Source organism: Panthera tigris, chromosome A3 (genome assembly GCF_018350195.1).
Source record: "Panthera tigris isolate Pti1 chromosome A3, P.tigris_Pti1_mat1.1, whole genome shotgun sequence".
In the NCBI taxonomy this organism is placed as follows: Eukaryota; Metazoa; Chordata; class Mammalia; order Carnivora; family Felidae; genus Panthera; species Panthera tigris.
In genome coordinates this window covers 51,655,273-51,675,248 of record NC_056662.1, presented here as the reverse complement: position 1 = coordinate 51,675,248, position 19,976 = coordinate 51,655,273, and the positions used below count along the sequence as shown (strand labels likewise).

The 19,976-nt window shown below is 38.2% G+C and overlaps 1 protein-coding gene and 1 non-coding gene across 3 annotated transcripts in view; both read left to right on the top strand.

Annotated features, from left to right (window-relative positions):
- The first annotated feature begins 910 nt into the window (after window positions 1-910).
- The window catches only part of RANBP2 (RAN binding protein 2), an 81,540-nt gene continuing 62,474 nt past the window's right edge, over window positions 911-19,976 (top strand). For both annotated transcript variants that reach the window (XM_042981053.1, XM_042981052.1), the window contains exon 1: window positions 911-1,063. In XM_042981053.1, coding sequence (XP_042836987.1) covers window positions 992-1,063 — 72 coding nt within the window. In that variant the 5' untranslated portion in view covers window positions 911-991. The remainder of the gene's footprint in view (window positions 1,064-19,976) is intronic.
- Window positions 15,751-15,887, top strand: LOC122237527. The gene has a single exon (XR_006216129.1). It is a non-coding gene; the product is annotated as a small nucleolar RNA SNORA42/SNORA80 family (small nucleolar RNA).

Sequence of the window (19,976 nt, the reverse complement as noted above, 5' to 3'; positions counted from 1 at the left end):
AGACCAAGAGTGGGACGCTCAACCAACTAAGCCACCCAGGCGCCCCTAAATGGAAAATGTATTCTTTATTGTTGAAATATAATTTGAATTCAAATAAGTTTTTTCCAGACCTGTATATAAATTGAGGAGTATCATTGTCAGAATATTTGACTTAAGAAGTTGATTTATTCCCGTTCTGAGAAAGCCATGCAATAAAAGCAGTCTCAGGGTCGTGGGGGAGGGGGAGCGTGGTGGTGGAAGTAAACATTTTTGAAGATTTGGAAAATACAGAAGACTCATCCTGAGATGACTAGTGTAAATATTTGGGTATATACGGCTCTGCTATTGAAATATATATAAATCTGGGGGGCTATTCAAATTATTCCATTATAATAGTCTAAAAACTGTATTTATGGCCTATCTTTTAATTATGCACTTTAAATTTTCTCATATAACATGTTTTTTTTTAAAAAACATGGATTTTTAACATGTATTGCTTCGTATTCACACGTGTCCGACATAATCTATTTAACCAACAGCCTCCAGAAAGGTTTTTTCAATTTACCCGCTCACCAAAATGGGCTGAAAATGCTTTTTCTTTCCACGGCATCGCGTAATGAAGATTACGAAGAAACGGCCCAAAGTTTTGAGAACCCATCTGGGAAAACATTATCTCGTTGATCCAGTGACTAACCCTTGGAACCAGCGCGGCGTTGAACTCTCCTTTCCGGAATCTCACTACCCACGCTCTGACAGCCCAAATCCCACCAGGTCTCGGAGGGACCGCGCGGAGCCTAGGGCGGAGCCAGCCAGTCGGCTTCGCGGCGGGAGCGACGCCGACGTCGGCGTGGCGCACAGTGCTGTCGCAACACGCACGCGGGCTGAACCTCTCCTCGGTCGGCGACGACGCTGCGTCACTGGCTTTCGGGCGCTTCGCTCGCTCCTGGAGACGGAGACCGCTGTGGGCCTCGGCTCTGGCCTCCCGCGCCTTGGGAGTTAGGTCGCTGGCGCGATGAGGCGCAGCAAGGCCGACGTGGAGCGGTACATCGCCTCGGTGCAGAGCTCTGTCCCGTCGCCCCGAGAGGTGAGCGGGGCCTGGAGAGCCGGGCGGCCTCCGCCCTGGCCCTGCCATGGCACGGCGCAGCGCCGGCGTCATGGCTCCCGGCGGCCGCCGCTCCCTGGCGCGTTGAGGCGCCGGTCGGCTCGCGCGGTCCGGTGGGCGGCGTGGCGCTCGCGAGCTGGAGGGGGAGGAGGGAGTCCGCGGCGGGCTGCCGTTGGCGCCTGCTCTTCCTCTTCCTCCTGGCCTGCTCCTGACGGTCTTCGCTCGAGGGCCCATCCCGTCCGGGGGTTCTTTGGCTGCGCCCGCGCGGCCTCGTCTCTCGCGTTCAGGCGCCTGCCATATGCGGCGGATTTCTTCCTGTGTCCCGGACACTTACCCGCTGTGGTGGAAGCGGCATCTTTCAGGCTTTGGAGGTCGATGGAACCCAGCGGGGGACTGACGCAGCTCCCCGATGGGCTTTTTCCTTCTTTGACGGGCGACGGTCGTAAGCATCAAGCGGACCGGAGCTGGGGCAACTACAGTTGGAATTCCCTGACCACGCACATGACACTGGAAGTCCCCCTATTTTGAGGCATCTGTCATTGTGCGTTTATGAAACGGTTCTGCTCCTACTCTTCACACTTCGTTCCCATTCCCACCGCTCTTAAGAGGCCTATTTGCCTTTTTGACAAACGCAGTCTTGGGAATTCTGAGTTTCTTACGGGCCATTGTTACTATGGCTTAAAATTTTTAAGCTTTTTGACAACATGCTCAGCGTATATTTCCTCTTTTAAGATAGTATGCCAGATATATTTTGGATTCATTGGAATTTTAGTGATTGAATGTGGCGGGTGGGGAAAAAGGATAAGGGTGGGTGGTGTGCACAAGATCTTGAGTCAGTTTGCTTGGGAGTTGAATCACAGCATTGCCATTTATAAACTATGATTTCAGGCAAGTTACGCTTCATCAATAAGATGGAGTAATGGTGTTGATAGGCAAGTTGCACTTCATCAATAAGATGGAGTAATGGTGTTGATAGGAGTATATAGGATGACCCATATTAAACCTTTAGAGCCATGCTTGGCACATAGTAAGGACAGTCATTCAAGGTCTCTTCTCGGCGAGGGCCTATGAAAATAAAGAGGTGTTAGGAAATTTAAAAAAAATCCAGGGACCGACATGATTATAATAGCTATAATTGTTTCTTCGATCATTTACTAGGCATATGTTATCATATGCTGTGTTCCCAACAATCCAGTGGATATTGAAACCTGGAGAGATTAAGGTACTTGTTAAAGGTCAAATAGGTGTCTCTGTAGGATTTTGGTAGTAGGTCTGTTTTAGTTTTTATAGGAGTAATGGAGTAGCCTGTTCCATCAGAAGAGAGAAATCAGTACCTACAAAGAGACTGTAATTTCAAGCTGCTGGCATAGTCCTAAACACAAACGTGGTGTCAGAGTCTAAAACAGAACTTTTTACGGGTTTCTGTACCACTGAAACTGATACACTTGTTAAAAAGCAAGTTTAGAGCTTTCATGAGATTTTTAGTGAGGATTCTAACTCCCAAAAGATTGAGAGGCACTGGTCTAGACAGAATTTAGAATGTTCTTTGAACTACCTAACTTTTCCATCAAATAGGGGGTCAGGGCAAAATTTGAAGGACTGGTTATTATGGCTACCTCTGTTTTACATTTAAAGAGTAGTATTTTAATCAGATGTTTTTCTTCAAACATGAGAAATCATTTACTTTAGAACCTGGGGATTTCAGTGGGATTTTGATTAGCAAGTGAGTAACTTTTATAACAGGTGGTGGTATTCTATAAACTTAGGTCTAAGTGAAAGGACAAAACAGGGTGCTTTGGAAGGGAGATGGAGGAGGCAGAGACTGGTTGTGAAGAGTAGAAAGATTAGTATTTACTTGGCTCGTAATTTGGTAGAGACTGACCACATGTGAACTGACTATGCTTTCTGTGATGTCCAACTTCTGGAATGCAGTGATGGGTCCATAGTCCTATGTTCCCAGGCTTTCATTATGCTTTCATTTGTTTGTCTCCTCTTTTGTCATTTTCTATTCCTTCACACCTGCTTTTGTCCTTATTGAAAATATCACTTGTGTTTCTTTAATTTTTCTTTCTCTAGTTGGCTTCTATTTAGTTTTCCTAGATTTCTGTTCAGTTGGCTTCCCATTCCACACCCCTAATTCCTACTGCTCAGAGGCAACCTGACGGCTCTTAGTTGTTTGTTCTGCCACTTACCACCTATACTTCAGACTTGTGAACAACATATATACATACTTTTATTTCTCCATCTCCTTTTCAACATTTTAGACACTTTCTACACTGTTCCTCCAGATTTCTGTCCACAGATCTTATTTCTCCTCCTTATTCTTCTAGTTCTGTTGTTGTACTTTTTAGTTAAATGAATAGTTTGTGTTTATGTAGTTATGGGAAGGTACATATCATAGCATATTTTTACATTTGAATCACCTTTAATATGTAGTTTTATTTTTCCTGGAGTTAATATTTGCTTTATGTTTTGGTATGTTTAGTTATCAATGATGTATTACTAATTCTTTACCCAAACTCAGTTTAACTCTCAAGTGTGATCAAAGAGATCACATAATCTGTCAATTTCAGCTTAATTTTTTTTTTAAGTGTTTATTTTTGAGAGAGAGAGAGAGAAAGCATGAGCAGGGGAGGGGCAGAAAGAGAGGGACAGAAGATCTGGAGTGGGATCTGTGCTGACAGCAGAGAGCCCAATGCAGGGCTCCCAACTCATAAACTGTGAGATCATGGCCTGAGCCAAAGTTGGACACTTAACTGACTGAGCCACCCAGGTGCTCCTCAGCTTAAAATTTTTTAAGTGTCTTGCTTCTGGAGCACTCTTGTCTTACTCCTGGAGTCTGGACTGACTTCTGCTTCTCTTTGCTACACAGTTCTAGTCCTGGGACTTTGCTTTATCATCATCCTTAGAATTCCCTTCACTTTTTTTCTGTATTAAACTCTTGGTTTCTTGTAACTCATGTCCTCTTGACTTCCTCTATTTTGGTGTAGCACAATCATGTTTGCTTTGAGAAGGAATGGTTGGGAATTTTTTTTTTTTTTTTTAACATTGTATCCCTGAAGAAGTCTTTTATCTAATTTATAGTTTTGTTTGTCAGATTCTAAAAGTATTGCTTCATTTTCTGATCATTTGTATTGTTAGAAATCTGATGTGATTCTTGTTATTGATATCTTGTAGGTTTTCTGGAAGTTTCCTTTCTTTTAAAACATTTTTTAAAAAATGTTTATTTTTGAGAGAGAGAGAGAGAGAGAGAGACCGTGAGTGAGGGAGGGGTAGAGAGAGAGGGAGACACAGAATCCAAAGTAGGCTCCAGGCTCAGTTCTGTCAGCACAGAAGCCGTCGTGGGGCTCGAACCCACAAACAGTAAGATCATGACCTAAGCCGAAGTTGGACACTTAACTGACTGAGCCACCCAGGCGCCCCGGAAGTTTCCTTTCAATTGGAAAACGTATTTCCTTCAGTTCTGAGACATTGTGTTATTTGAGGATTTCTGCCCTGATTTCTACCCCCTTATCTATGTTTTTGTTAACTGAAAGTTGGTTCTGGTTTGATCCTCCATATTTTTTTCTTTTACTTGAGTCTTACGTTTGTTCTGTGTTTAACCTTATCTTCCACAGGAAGGGGTTTGGGGAACACATCATTTCAGTATCTTGACTTTGCATATCTGCTTCTATAACCCCTGCCCTCATACTTTTCAGAGGACTCCATAAGTTTGGAGCCCATTAGTTTGTACTGAGAACAAATCCATTTGCTTAAGCTCTTTCCAGGAGGTGTTGGGGACCTAGGAGTGGGGAGTCAGTTGTCTGTGCAAGATGAGGGTAATGTGGCATCTCTCCAGGTCTCAGTGTTTTTATTTTCAGCCCTACATCTGTTCTGATAGTTAGGAGGTTAGATGAATTCAAATATTTGCTTACAGTGGCATAAAATGTCATGAAGAGAAGTAGTGACTGATTCATGGATGTCCTGAATCATGGACTGACTGAATTATGGATAATGTTGGCTCTTTTCTTCCTATCTATGTATCCTTAAACAAGGCACTTAACTTCCTTAAGGCTTTAGTTCCTTTATAAAATGAACAGAATGGGGACAGAAGATTATCATGTTTCCCCCAATTTTATGGTTCTATAGATTATTCTTTAAAAAATTTTTTTTAATGTTTATTTATTTTTGAGAGAGAGAGAGAGAGAGTGAGTGGGGGAGGGACAGAGAGAGAGGGAGACACAGAATCCAAAGCAGGCTCCAGGCTCTGAGCTGTCAGCACAGAGCCTGACGTGGGGCTTGAACCCATGAACCGTGAGATCATGACCTGAGCTGAAGTCGGACGCTTAACCGACTGAGCCACCCAGGCGCCATTTGTTCTATAGATTATTCTTTAATAATTGCTGTTCAGTTATCTTAAGGTTGTCTTCTTTAATGAGATATTTGGAAGCAAAATAGTGGAGTTGGCTTTTCTATTATATGTTGACATTTAACTTGTGGGAATCTTCATTTTTTAAAAGGGGAAGAAAGTTGTCATAAACTACTTCTTATCTTAAATTTATAAATTTGGGGAGGGGGATAGAGGCCTTGTGTACCCAGTTCTGCTATATTCATTCTTTGCTTTCAAAAATATTTATGATGAACTACAGTTCAGTCCTTGACTTGTTTTTCTCAGGTATTTGTTAATACTGAATGAAGTTTAAGATTGTAGTTCTTTTAAAATATATCCTGTTAAGGATGTACACACAATACTGTCATACTAAGGTCATGGAATAGTTTTCTGAGTATATGTCACTATTTTGATATAAAATAAAATATTTTATACAGCTTTATTGAGATATAATTCCCATGCCATATAGTCCACTCATTTATTAAAGTATATTGGGGCGCCTGGGTGGCGCAGTCGGTTAAGCGTCCGACTTCAGCCAGGTCACGATCTCGCGGTCCGTGAGTTCGAGCCCCGCGTCGGGCTCTGGGCTGATGGCTCGGAGCCTGGAGCCTGTTTCCGATTCTGTGTCTCCCTCTCTCTCTGCCCCTCCCCCGTTCATGCTCTATCTCTCTCTGTCCCAAAAATAAATAAAAAATGTTGAAAAAAAAAAAATTTTAAAAAATAAAGTATATAGTGTGATGAATTTTGGTATGTTATGTTATTGATATTTTACATTGTAGTAAAATATATATAACAATATTTGCCATTTTAATGCCTTTTTAAAAAAGTTTTATTTTAATTTATTGTTAACGTAGAGTGTTATATTAGTTTCAGGTATACAATATAGTGATTCAACAATTTTATACATTATTCTGTGCTTATCATGATAAGTTTAAGTTTTTAATCCATATTAGCTATTTCATTGCCTCTCACTTCTCTGGTAACCATCAGTTTGTTCTCTATAGTTAAAAGTCTGTTTCTTGATTTGTCTCTCTTTTTTTCCTTTGCTTGTTTTGTTTTTTAAATCCACACTGAGTGAAATCATAGGGTAATTTGTCTTACTCTGACTGACTTATTTCACTTAGCATATTATACTCTAGCTCCATCCATGTCGTTGAGAATGGCAAGATTTCATTTTATTTTATGGTTGAGTAATAATCCATTGTTACTTCACACACACCCCCACATCTTTATCCATTTAACTATTGATAGACATTTGGGCTGCTTCCATAACTTAGCTCTTGTAAATAATGCTGCGATAAACATAGAGGTGCATGTATCCCTTTGAATTAGTGTTTTTGTATTTTTTGGGTAAATAGCCAATAGTTGCTATTACTGGATCATATGGTAGCTCTATTTTAACTTTTTGAGGAACCTCCATGCTGTTTTCCAGATTGGCTTCACAATTGCATTCCCACCAGCTGTGCAAGAGGGCTCCTTTCTCTCCACATCCTTGTCAACTTTTGTGTGTGTGTGTGTGCATGCACGTGCACGCGTGCGCGTATGCCATTCTGACGGGTGAGATGATATCTCATTGTAGTTTTGAGTTGCATTTCCTGGATGATGAGTGATATTGGACATCTTTTCATGTGTCTGTTGACCATCTTGTATGGCGTCTTTGGAGAAATGTTACTACATTGTCTTCTGTCCATTTTTAAATTGGATTATTAGTTTTTTGGGTGTTGAGTTGTATAAATTCTTATATTTTGGATGTCATTTGCAAATATCTTCTCCTGGAGCTTTTTATTTTGATGTTGTCCCAGTAGTGTATTTTTTCTTGTATTTCCATTGTCTCAGGAGACCTGTTCAGGAAAAGGTTTCTATTGCCAATGTCAGAGAAGTTACTTCCTGCGCTCTCTTCTAGGATTTTTATGGTTTCAGGACTCACATTTAGGTCCTTGATCCCTTTTGAGGTTGTGTGTGCGCGTGTGTGTGTGTGTGTGTGTGTGTGTGTGTTTGGTATAAAAAAGTGGTCCAGTTTCTTTCTTTTGCATGTAGCTGTTTAGTTTTCCCAACACAATTTGTGGAAGAGACTTTCTCATTGCATTATTCTTTCCTCCTTTGTTGGAGATTGACCATATAATTATGGGTTTGTTTTTGGGTTTTTTATTCTATTCTTCTGTGTGTTGTTTTTGTGCCAGTACCATACTGTTTTGATTACTGCAGATTTGTAGTATAACTTAACTCCAGAATTGTGATACATCCAGTTTTTTTGTCTTGTCCAAGAATTGTTTTGGCTGCTTGGGATCTTACGTGGTTGCATACAAATTTTAGGATTGTTCTAGCTCTGTGGAAATAGAGCTAGAGCTGTTGTGGAAATAGCTGTTGCTATTTTGAAAGAGATTGCATTGAATATGTAGATTGCTGTGGGTCAGTAGACATTTTAATATTTGTTCCTCCAATCCATGAGTGTGGAATGTCTTTCCATTTTTTGAGTGTGTTATCTTCAGTTTCTTTCATCATTGTTTTATAGTATTCACCTCTTTGGATAAATTTATTCGTAGACATTTTGTTGTTTTTGGTGCAGTTGTAAATGGGATTGTTTTCTTAATTTCTGTTTGCTGCTTCATATAGATTTCTGCATATTGGCTTTACTGAATTTATCAGTTCTAGTAGTTTTTTGGTGGAGTCTATGTTTAGTATCATGTCATCTGCAAGTAGTGGAAGTTTTATTTTTTCATTACCAATTTGGATGCCCTGAGATGAATAAATAACTCATTCACCTATATGCCCCAGATGATTTTCAAACTGCTGCTTCTATGCTGTATCTCTGTATGCTGTGGTACTTTAAGGGTGGGGACTCCCCCTTCCTAATGCTCACCAGGTTCTCAGAGCTAGATCTTGATTTTTAAATTCCTTGGCCCCTCTTTCAGAGCCAGCTATTATGGCAATTCATCTGCCCCATGAGGGCTCCCTGGTGTGATAAACTATTTCCCTTCACTACACTACTGACTCCCTGCAAGCCGTGGATGGCCATGGTCCGTTTTGCTCCTAAACCAGGTCTCCTCACCTTTCTACCTTATTCCATGTGGCCTCTTCTCAACCTTTAGTTGTGGAATTTGTTCTGCTAGTCTTTGGATCATTTTGTGTGTTACTTACACTGAAGTGCGTGTTCTCTAGTTTTATCTGTGGGATGAGGCAGGCTTAGTTAGGGTCCTCTTTCACCACCACACCATCTTCCCAGCCTTCATTTTAACCACTTTTTAAAAAGTTTTATTTTTTTTAACATTTATTCATTTTTTGAGAGACAGAGAGAGACAGTGCAAGTGGGGAAGGGACAGAGAGAAGGAGACACGGAATCCGAAGCAGGATCCAGGCTCTGAGATGTCAGCACAGAGCACAACATGGGGCTCCAACTCATGAAGTGTGAGATCATGACCTGAACTGAAGTTGGACACTTAACCAACTGAGCCACCCAGATGCTCCTTCATTTTAATCACTTTTAAATGTACAGTTCAGTTGTATTAGTTCTATTCATAATGTTCAACTACTACGACTATTTCTAGAAACTTTTTATCACTTCAGGTAGAAACTTGGTAAAAAAAATTTTGTGTGTAGAAACTTAGTGACAAGTAGTAACTAGTCAGGTTTCTCCTCTTACCTTCTGATTACCACTAATCTTTCTTTAAAAAAAATTTTTTTTACATTTATTTATTTTTGAGAGACAGAGCACAAGTTGGGGAGGGCTAGAGAGAGGAGACACAGAATCTGAAGCACGCTCCAGGCTCTGAGCTGTCAGCACAGAGCCCAATGCGGGGCTTGAACCCACAAACCGTGAGATCATGACCTGAGTTGAAGTCAGACGCCCAGCCGACTGAGCCACCCCATGCGCCCCTCCGCCATGCGCCCCTCTGCAAATCTTTCTTTATGAATTTGCTTGTATTTGATATTTCATGTAAGTGGGAGCTTACAGTATTTGTCTTTTCATATCTAGATTGTTTTACACTTGGGTTGTTTCTACCTTTTGAATTTTGCAGTAATGCTGCTGTGTACATGGGTGTATGAATATCTATTTGTGACCTTGTTTTCAATTCTTTTGGGTATATTTCCTGGAATAGAATTGCTGGTCATAATCTGTTTAACTTTTGATGAATCCCAAACTTTTTCCCATAGTGGCTTCACCGTTTTACATCCCCACCAGCCTGTAAGAGGGTTCCAGTTTCTCTACATCCTTGACAAGACTTGTAATTTTCTTTTTTTTATATCTTTCTTTTTAAATTTTAGCCATCCTGATAGATGTGGTTTTTCATTGTGGTTTTGATTTGAATTTTCCTGATTACTAATAATGTTGAGCATCTTTTTCTGGCTTACTGACCATTTGTATATTTTCTTTATAGAGAAATGTGTTGTCAGGTTCTTTGTCTTGGGCTTTTAATTGAATATTTGTTTTCTTGTTGAGTTGCAGAAATTATATATTGGATATAATTTCCAAATACTTTCTCCCATTCTGTATGTTGCCATTTCACTTTATTTAAAAAAAATTTTTTTAATGTTTGTTTTTGAGAGATACAGACAGAGCACAAGGCGGGGAGGGGCAGACACAGAATCCAAAGTGGGGGGGTGGAGAATCTTCAGGCTCCACATAGAACCTGACGTGGGGCTCAATCCCATGACCCTGGGATCACGACCTGAGCCAAAGTCCAGAGTCACTCAACCAACTGAACCACCCAGGTGCCCCAAAATGATGTATTCTTGATTGATTTTCTAATATTGAACCTTCCTTGCATTCCTGGGATAAACCTCAGTTGGCCATATATTGGGTGTATAATACTTTTAATGTGTTTTGGATTCATTTTGATGAGAGTATTTTGTTGAGAATTAAAGTTAAAAATTTTTAATTTTTTGCACAGTTTTAGGGCAGTTATGTTCACAGCAATATTGTGCAGAAGGTACAGATATTTTCCACATACTCCCTTTCTCCACACATGCTTGGCCTCTCTCATTATCAACATTCCCTGCAGAGGGGTGTCCTTGTTACAATCGAACCTACTGTGACACCTCATTATCACCCAAAGTCCATAGATTACCTTAGGGTTCACTCAAGGTGTACAATCCGTGGGTTTTGACAAATGTATAATGATATGTATACACCATTATTGTGTCACACAGAGTAGTTTTATTTCCCTAAAGATCCTTTGTGCTCTACCTGTTCATCCATCTTTCCCCCTCCTCCCTGGCAACCACTGTCTTTTTAGTGTCTCTATAATTTTGCTTTTCCAGAATGTCATATGGTTGGAATCCTACAGTATGTAGCCTTTTCAAATTGGCTCTTTCCATTCAGCAGTGCACACCTAAGTCTGTATATCTCTTCATGACTTGATAACTCGTTTATTTTAAAGATTCTTAAAAATTTTACTGGAGACAGCACGTTTGTGAGCCAGGAAGAGACTGGGAGGGGAATAGAGTAAGAGAGAGAATCTCAAGCAGGCTCCACACTCAATCTGGAGCCCAGTGTGGGTTTGTTCCCACGACCCTGGGATCATGACCTAAGCCAAAATCAAGAGTCAGACGCTCAACCAACTGAGCCACCCAGGTGCCCTAAAAGTTGATTTGTTTTAAAGTGCTGAATAATATTCTCTTGTCTACATGTATCACAGTTTATTTACCTATTCATCTACTGAAGAACATTTTGGTTGCTTTGAAGATTTGGCTATAAACATCTGTACAGGTTTTTGGGTGCACTTAAGTTCTCAACTCTTCTGAGTAAATACAAAGGAGCATCGTTGCTGGATCATATATACGTATATGTTTAGTTTTATAAAAAACTGCCAAAATGTCTTCCACAGTGTCTGTACCATTTTGTATTTCTACCAGAAATAAATGAGAGTTCCTGTAGCATCTCAGTCTTGCCAGCATTTGGTTTGTAAGTGTTCTGGATATTGGCTATTCTGATACGTAGTGCAGTTGCTGGGTGGAAGGGTAGTTCTATTTTTAGTTTTTTGAGGAACTTCCATACTATTTTCCAGAGTGGCTGCACCAGCTTGCATTCCCAAAATTGGCTTGTTTTCTTATTGTCAGTTGTTAGTATTGTATATTGGATAATAGTCTTTTCTCAAATGTTTCTTTTACAAGTATTTCCTCCCAGTTGTGACCTGTCTTTATTCTCTTGACAGTGTATTTTGCAGAACAAAACTTTTTTTTTCCAGAACAAAATTTTTAATTTTGATGAAGTACAGCATATCCATTCTTTCATGGAATGTGCCTTTGGTGTTGTATCTTAAAAAGTCATCACCAAACCTGAGGTCAATTTAGATTTTCTGGTGTTATCTTCTAGAAGTTTTATAGTTTTATGTTTCCATTAGGTTTGTGATCCATTTTGAGTTAAATTTTGTGAAGGGTATAAGGTCTGTGTCTAGATTTTTTTGTTTTTGTTTTTTTGCATGTGGATGTCAGTTGTTCACAAACCCTTTATTTTCTCCATTATATTTCATTTGCTCCTTTGTCAGACCTCAGTTGACTCTGTGTCACCGGTGAGTGCTGTTCCCCCGCAAACCCCAATTCAGCCTCCACTGCTGCTAGGTGCTGTACAGCTGCATCAACTGCTTTTGGACATATCCAGCAGCTGGTTGAGGTCCATGCCACGGTAGGTGAATTTGTGGAAGGTGGTCTTCTTTTGCTCCACTTCTGCCATCTTGTCAGTACTTGAGAAGGGATCACCTAATACCACATTGTCTTGATTACTCTAGCTTTATGTAAGTATTGAAGTCAGGTAGTGTCTGTTCTTCCAGCTTTTTTCTTCTTCAGTGTTGTGTTGGCTACTCTGGGTTTTCTGCCTCTGTATATAAACTTTAGGATCACTTTGTTGATATCCACAAAATAACTCACTGGGATTTTGATTGGGATTGCTTTGAATCTATAACGAAGTTGGGAAAAACTGACATCTTGTCAAGATCAAATCTTCCCGTGAACATGGGACATCTCCATTTATTTAGTTCTTTGATTTCATTCATCAGAGTTTTGTAGTTACTCTTAGTAGATCTTACACCTGTTCTGTTAGATATATAACTACAGTTGACTAATGAACAACATGGTTTGAACTGCACGTGTCCATTTATATGTGAATTTTTTTTAATAAATGAGGTATAGTATTGTAAATGTATTTTCTTCTATGGTTTTCTTTTTTTTTCTTCTTTATGATTTTCTTAATGTTTGTTCTTTGGTTTTATTATAAGAATACGACATGATGTCACATGCAAAATATGTATTAATCTCCTGTTTATGTTATTGGTAAGGCTTTTAGTCAATTAGTGGGTTATTAGTAAAATTTTGGGGGAGTCAAAAGTTATATGTGGATTTTCAACTGAACAGAAGGTTGGCACCCCAACTCCTGCATTGTTCAAGGATGAACTGTATTTCATTTTTGGGGTTGCTAATATAAATCTTCAAATTCTGCTTGTTCATTGCTGGTATATAGGGAAGCGATTGCCTTTTTTATATTACTGTTGTATCCTTCGAACTTGCTTATTATTTCCAGGATTTTTTTAATCAGCTCTTCTGGATTTTCTACGTGGACAGTCATGTTGTCTACAAAGATACAGTAGTTTTATTTCTTCCTTACCAACTTGTGTATCTTTTATTTCCTTTTCTTACTGTATCAGCTAGGACTACCAGTATGATGATGTAAAGGAGCAGGGGCATCCTTTCCTTGTTCCTGATCTTAGAAAACTTTGACTTCCTTACCATTAAGTATGATGTTAGTTGTTTTGCAAACTGGTGCAGCCTCTCAGGAGAACAGTATGGAGGTTCTTCAAAAAACAAAAAATAGAACTATCCCATGATCCAGCATTTGCTCTATTAGGTATTTACCAAAAGGATACAAAAATACGAATTTTAAAGGGATCCATGCACCCCAGTGTTTATAGCAGCATTGTCAACGATAGCCAAATTTGGAGAGAGCCCAAATGTTCATTGACTGATGAAAGGATAAAGAAGATTAGTATATGGCGCTTGGGTGGCTCAGTCGGTTAAGCATCTGACTCCTATAGGGCAGGTCATGATCTCGCAGTTTGTGAGTTTGAGGCCCGTGTTGGACTCTGTGCTGACAGCTCAGAGCCTAGAGCCTGCTTCAGATTCTGTGTCTCCCTCTGTCTCTGTTCCTCTTCCGCTTGCACTGTTAATGCTATTTCTCAAAAATAAAGATTAAAAAAACATTTAAAAAATTGGTGTGTGTGTGTGTGTCTGTCTGTATATCTGTATGTATATATATACATATATATACAGATGTATGTATATACAGATATATACATATATATACATGTATATACATACATCTGTATATCTGTATGTATATATATACACATATATATATACACAGATGTATATATATACATGTATATATATATACAGATATACAGACAGACACACACACACACAAACAATGGAGTATTACTCAGCCATCACAAAGAATGAAATCTTGCCTTTAAAATGATGTGGATGGAACCAAAATATATGCTAAGCGAAATAAATCAATCAGAGATTGAAACCAATATTGCACTGTATGTTAACTAATGAAAATTAAATTTGTTTTGTTTATTTTTGAGAGAGAGAGAGAGCACGCAAGTGCACAGGCAGGGGAGGGGCAGAGAGAGAAGGGGACAGAGGATCCGAAGCTGGCTCTGCTGACAGCTTGATGTGAGGCTTGAACTCATGAACCATAGGATCATGACCTGAGCTGAACTCAGTCACTTAACTGATTGAGTCACCCAGGTGCCTGACAAAAATTTTAAAGTAAAAAAAAATAAAGTTTGATGTTAGTTTTTGTAGCTACTCTTTATTAAGTTGAGGAAGTTTACCTCTGTTTCTGGTTTTGAGAATGTTTTTGTTTTTTTATGAACGGGTGTTGAATTTTGTCAAATGGTTTGCTACATGTATTGACATGATTAAGATATTTTTTTTCCTTTTTGTTTGTTAATGTGATGGATTACATTATACATCAATTGATTTTTGAAAGCTGAACCAGCCTTACATACCTGAGATAAATCCCACTTGGTCGTGGTGTATTAATCTTTTTATACATTGTTGGATTTAATTTGCTGGTTTTTAAAAATTTTTTTTGAGGATTTTTGCAGCTATGTTTGTGAATGATGCTGGTCTGCAGTTTTGTTGTAATGTTTTTGTCTGGTTTTGGTATTAAGGTAATACCGGTCTCAAAGGATGAGTTAAAAGTTATTTGTTTTATCCTCTGAAAGATTGTAGAGAATTGATAGAATTTCTGTCTTATTTTTTTTTTTAATTTTTTTAAAGTTTGATTTATTTTTGAGAGAGAGAGAGAGAGAGAGAGAGAGAGAGAGAGAGAGAGAATGAGCGGGGGAGGGACACACACACACACACACACACACACACACACACACACGATCTGAAGCAGGCTCCAGGCTCTGAGCTGTCAGCACGGGGCTGGAATTCACAAACTGCAAGATCATACCTGAGCCGAAGTTGGATGCTTAACTGACTGAGCCACTCAGGTGCCCCAGAATTTCTTTCTTTCTTCTTCTTTTATTTTTTCCCCAGAAATTCTTTCTTACTAAATGTGTGATAGAATTCACTAATGAATTTGGTGCTTTCTGTTTTGGAAGGTTATTATTTATTCTATTTATTTAATAGATATAGATCTATTTCTTGTGTGAGTTTTGACAGATTATGTCTTAAGGAATTGGTGCATTTCATGTAGGTTACCAAATTTATGGGCATTGAATTATTAATAGTGTTATCTTTAAAAAATATTTTTTGCTTTTAAAGTATTTTGAGTGAGAGAGAGAGAGAGAGAGAGAGAGAGAGCACGTGTGAGTGCGAGTGCAAGTGGGAGAGGGGCAGAGGGAGAATCCCAGGCAGGCTCTGCCTGGTCAGTGGAGAGCCTGATGGAAGGCTTGAACTCATGAACCACAAGATCATGACCTGAGCTGAAGTTTGACCCTTAACCAACTGAGCCACATAGGTGCCCTTTATTCTCTTTTTAGTCATGGGGTCTGTAGTGATCCCTTTTTTTATTTCTGGTATTAGTGATTTCCATCCTTTGTCTTTTTTCTTAAATTACCCTGACTGTATGTTTATTGATTTTATTGGTATTTTCAAAGAATCAGCCCTTGGTTTTGTTGATTTTATCTGTTTCTTACTGTGTTTCATGTTATTCTTTAATTTTTATTTTCTTTCTGCCTATTTTGGATTTAATTTGTTCTTTTTATAGTTTCCTAAGGTGGAGGCTTAGATAATTGATTTTACATTTTTTTCTAATATGGGTATTTGTTGCTGTAAATTTCTTTCTAGTGCATGGTGATGGAATGATGGCAGACCCTTCTCTGTGGGCCTTTCATAGTGTACCCATGCCAGAGGAGCGTGCAGCCCTGAACCATTGCCCAGCCTCCTCACTGGTGGGCTGTGAGCACTGAAGGGGACTGTACAGTGTGAAAAAAAAAATTCTCTGTAAACAGTGCTTTTGCTGTATCCCACAAATTTTGATAAGTATGTTTCTTTTTTTAGTTCAGACTACTTAAAAATTTGTCTTGAGACATCTTCTAGCCATGGATAATTTAGTAGTTTGTTGCTTAATTTCTTTTTTTTTTTTTCTTTTTTTTTTTTTTCTTTTTTTTTTCAACGTTTTTTATTTATTTTTGGGACAGAGAGAGACAGAGCATGAACGGGGGAGGGGCAGAGAGAGAGGGAGACACAGAATCGGAAACAGGCTCCAGGCTCCGAGCCATCAGCCCAGAGCCTGACGCGGGGCTCGAACTCACGGACCGCGAGATCGTGACCTGGCTGAAGTCGGACGCTTAACCGACTGCGCCACCCAGGCGCCCCGCTTAATTTCTAAATATGGAATTATTTAGCTACCTTTCTTTTACTCGATTGTGGTTTGAAATCATACATTATAGGATTTCTGTTCTTTTAAATTTGTTAAGGTGTGTTTCATGGCCCATAATGTATATTTTGGTGAATGTTTGATGTGAGCTTGAGAAGAATGTATATTTGTTGTTAGATGAAGTAGTCCATAGATGTCAATTATGTCCAGTTGATAGATGATACTGTTTAGTTCAATTATGTCCTTACTGGTTTTCTGCCTGCTGGGTCTATTGCTGATAGAGGGAACTAGAAGTTTCCATATATATATATTTTCCATATATATATCTTCCATATATATATATATATCTTTAATATATGTATACACACATATAGTGTTTTGTTTTTTACCTTACATGTACTGTGTGTAAGTGCATACATACCACGTTAAGAACTTCTATGTCTCCTAGGAGAAGAATTGACCACTTTATCAAAATGCTCCTCTTGATCCCAGATCACTTTGTTTGCTCTGAAGTGTTTTTTTTTTTTTTTTAAATCAATGTAGCTACTCTTGCTTGTTTGCTTTTGATTAGTGTTAGATTGGTATATCTTTTTCTAACCATGTATTTTTACCGATTTATGTATTTAGTGAGGTTTAAATGACATAAAATATATTAATTTCAGGCATACAACATAATCAGTATTCATATATATTGTGAAATGGTCACCACAGTAAGTGTAGTTAGCATCTGTCACCACAGAAATTTTTTTTCTTGTGATGAGAACTTAAGATTTACTCTACTGGTAACTCCTTCAGTTTTGTTTGTGTGAGAAAAAAAAATATTTCTTACCGAAGGATAATTTCATGGAGTACTGCACTCTAGGTTTGTTGTTTTTTTCTCTCAACTTTAAATATTTCATTCCACTCTTTTCTTGCTTGTGTAATTTTTGAGAAGTTAATTTCTTACCTTTGCTTCTGTTATAGGTGAGGTCTGTTTTCTTTAGCTTATATGTCATTTGTCTTTTATTTTCAGTTGTTTGAATATGATGTATGTAGGTGAATTAGTATTATTGGCATTTATTCTGCTTGATGTTCCTTGAGCATCCTGGATCTGAGCTTCCTGGATTTGTGGGATTTTGTGTAACATTAAATTGGGGGAAATTCTCAGTAATTATTGTTTCAGATATTTCTCCTATTCCTTCATCTCTTCTCTTTTATTGTAGTCCTCTTTCATGGATGTTCTTCCTTTTGTTGTTCCATAATTCTTGGATATTATTTTATTTTTCCTTATTTTTTTCCTCTTTGCTTTTCACTTTGTAGATTTTTTTTTTTTTTTTTTTTTTTTTGAGATATCCTCAAGCTTGGAGATTCTTACTTCAGCCATCAAAGGCTTTCTTCATTTCTATTTTTTTTCTCTAGAATTTCTTTTTAGTGCTTTAGAATTTTTATCTCTCTGCTTACATTGCTCATTTGTTTTACTTTATCCTTTGGGATCTTTAGCGTATTAGTCATAGTTACTTTAATTTTCAGTCTGATATAATTCCAGTATCTGTTGCATATCTGAGTCTGGTTCTGATGCTTGCTCTATCTTTAAACTTTTTTGTTTGTTTTGCCTTTTAGTATGTCTTGTCATTTTTTTTTTTTTTTCCTTACAGCTGGACACGATGTAGTTGGTAGAACTTAAGTAATGTGATGGAGTTTTTATCTCTCAAACTTGCCCACACTGAGTTTCCAACAATTGTCTATTACAGTTTAGGTTTTCCTACCTTGATATTGGTTGATTTTGGTTCCTGTGGGGATTTCTGCTGTGGTGAGGTTTGATTCTCTGTATTTATCTCCGAGTTTGGAAGGTAGTTAGTGACCTAACTTCTTTTATTATAGATCTAAAAAGAGCTGTGTTTTTTGTTTTTTGGTTTTTTTAGTTCAGCTTCTTACTTGTTGTTTGGGCAGTGTGGCTACTTCTAAGTTCTTATATACCAGACTGGAAACTGGATGTCTGGAGTCAATTTTAAAGGATTTGTCCTTCTTTTTTTCAATTGTGATAGGACTATATAAGATGATATAATTGATTTAAATAGTTATTCTTTTGTCTGGTTAATCTCTCCCTATTAGCTTTTGGGTTATAAAAACTAAAATACTGTTTCTGAAACTCTTTTGAGTAACTTGTTCTATCTTTGCATTTCTAAATTGGTGCCACTGTAAATAATCTGAGATTTCCAACTTCAGCTGAGTCTCCAGCATTCCACAGTCCATTTACCTGTCCCTTTCCCTAGGGCTTATAAATTGTAAAAAAAAAAAAAAACCACATAAAGTTTACATCTTAACCATTTTCAAGTGTGCAGTTTATTAGTGTTAGTGCACATTGTTACGCATCAGAGCTGCAGAATATTTCCATCTTGCAAAACTGAAGCTTTCCACCCGTTGCACAACTCACCATTTTTCCCTTCTTCTAGCCTTTGGAGACCATTTGACTTTGTTTCTATGAATGTATTACTTTGGTTACTTCATATAAGTGAGTTTATACAGTATTTGTTTTTTTGACTGGTTTACTTAGTATAATATCAAGGTTCACCAATGATGTACCTTGTGATACAATTTCCTTCCTTTTTAAGGCTAAATAACATTCTGTTGTTTGTATTGTGCATATTACATTTTATTTATTCATTCATCCCTTGAAGGACAAAGGTTGCTTATATTAACCCTTGGCTGTTATGCATAGTGCTGTTATGAATATGAGTATGCAGATATTTTTTCTTTTTTTTCTTATTTATTCTTTCATTCATTTATTTATTTAGAGAGTGTGAGTGAGTGAGGGGCAGAGGAGAGAGAGATAATCCCACGAGGTGCAGAGAGAGGGAAAGAGTGTGGAGCTAGGAGCAGGGCTCACCAGATGCAGGGCCTGAGCTCACAAACCGTGAACTACCCAGTTGCCCCTGTAGATATTTTTTTCAATACCTTGCTTTCAGTTCTTTTGGTTATATACCCAGAAGTTGGATTGCTGGATCATATGGTAGTTTTTATTTTAGTTTTATGAGGAATCACCATACTGTTTCCATAATGGTTGCACTGTTTTGCATTTCCATTAACAATGAACATGGGTTCCATCTTTTCCATATTATTATCAACAGTTATTTTCATTTTTTTCTTTTTGGATAGTAGTCATCCTAATGGTTATGAAGTACTATCCCATGGTGACTTTGATTTCCATTTCCCTGATGATTAGGCCATTCATATATCATTTTTAGAGAAATGTCTGGTATAAAGTCTTTTGCTCATTTTCTAGTTGGGTTATTTGATTTTGTGTTACTGAGTTGTAGGGGGGTTTTAAAATCTATCCTACATATTATTCTTTTATCAACTGTATGGTTTGCAAATATTTTCTCCCATTCTATAGGTTGACTTTTTATCCTGTTAATTGTGTCCTTTGATGCACAAACATTTTTAAGTTTGATGTAGTCCTTTTGGTCTATTTTTACTTTGTTTCCCATGCTTTTGGTGTCAATTCCAAGAAATCCATTGCCCAATCATATGTCATACAGCTTTTCCCCTGTGTTTTCTTCCAGGAATTTTATAGTTTTGAATCTTAGTTTTAGGTCTTTAATTCATTTTGAGTTAATTTTTGCACATGGTATAAAATAATGGTCCAGCTTTACTCCTTTGCATGTGGATGCCCAGTTTTCCCAGCACCATTTGTTAAAGACTGTCTTTTCTCCATT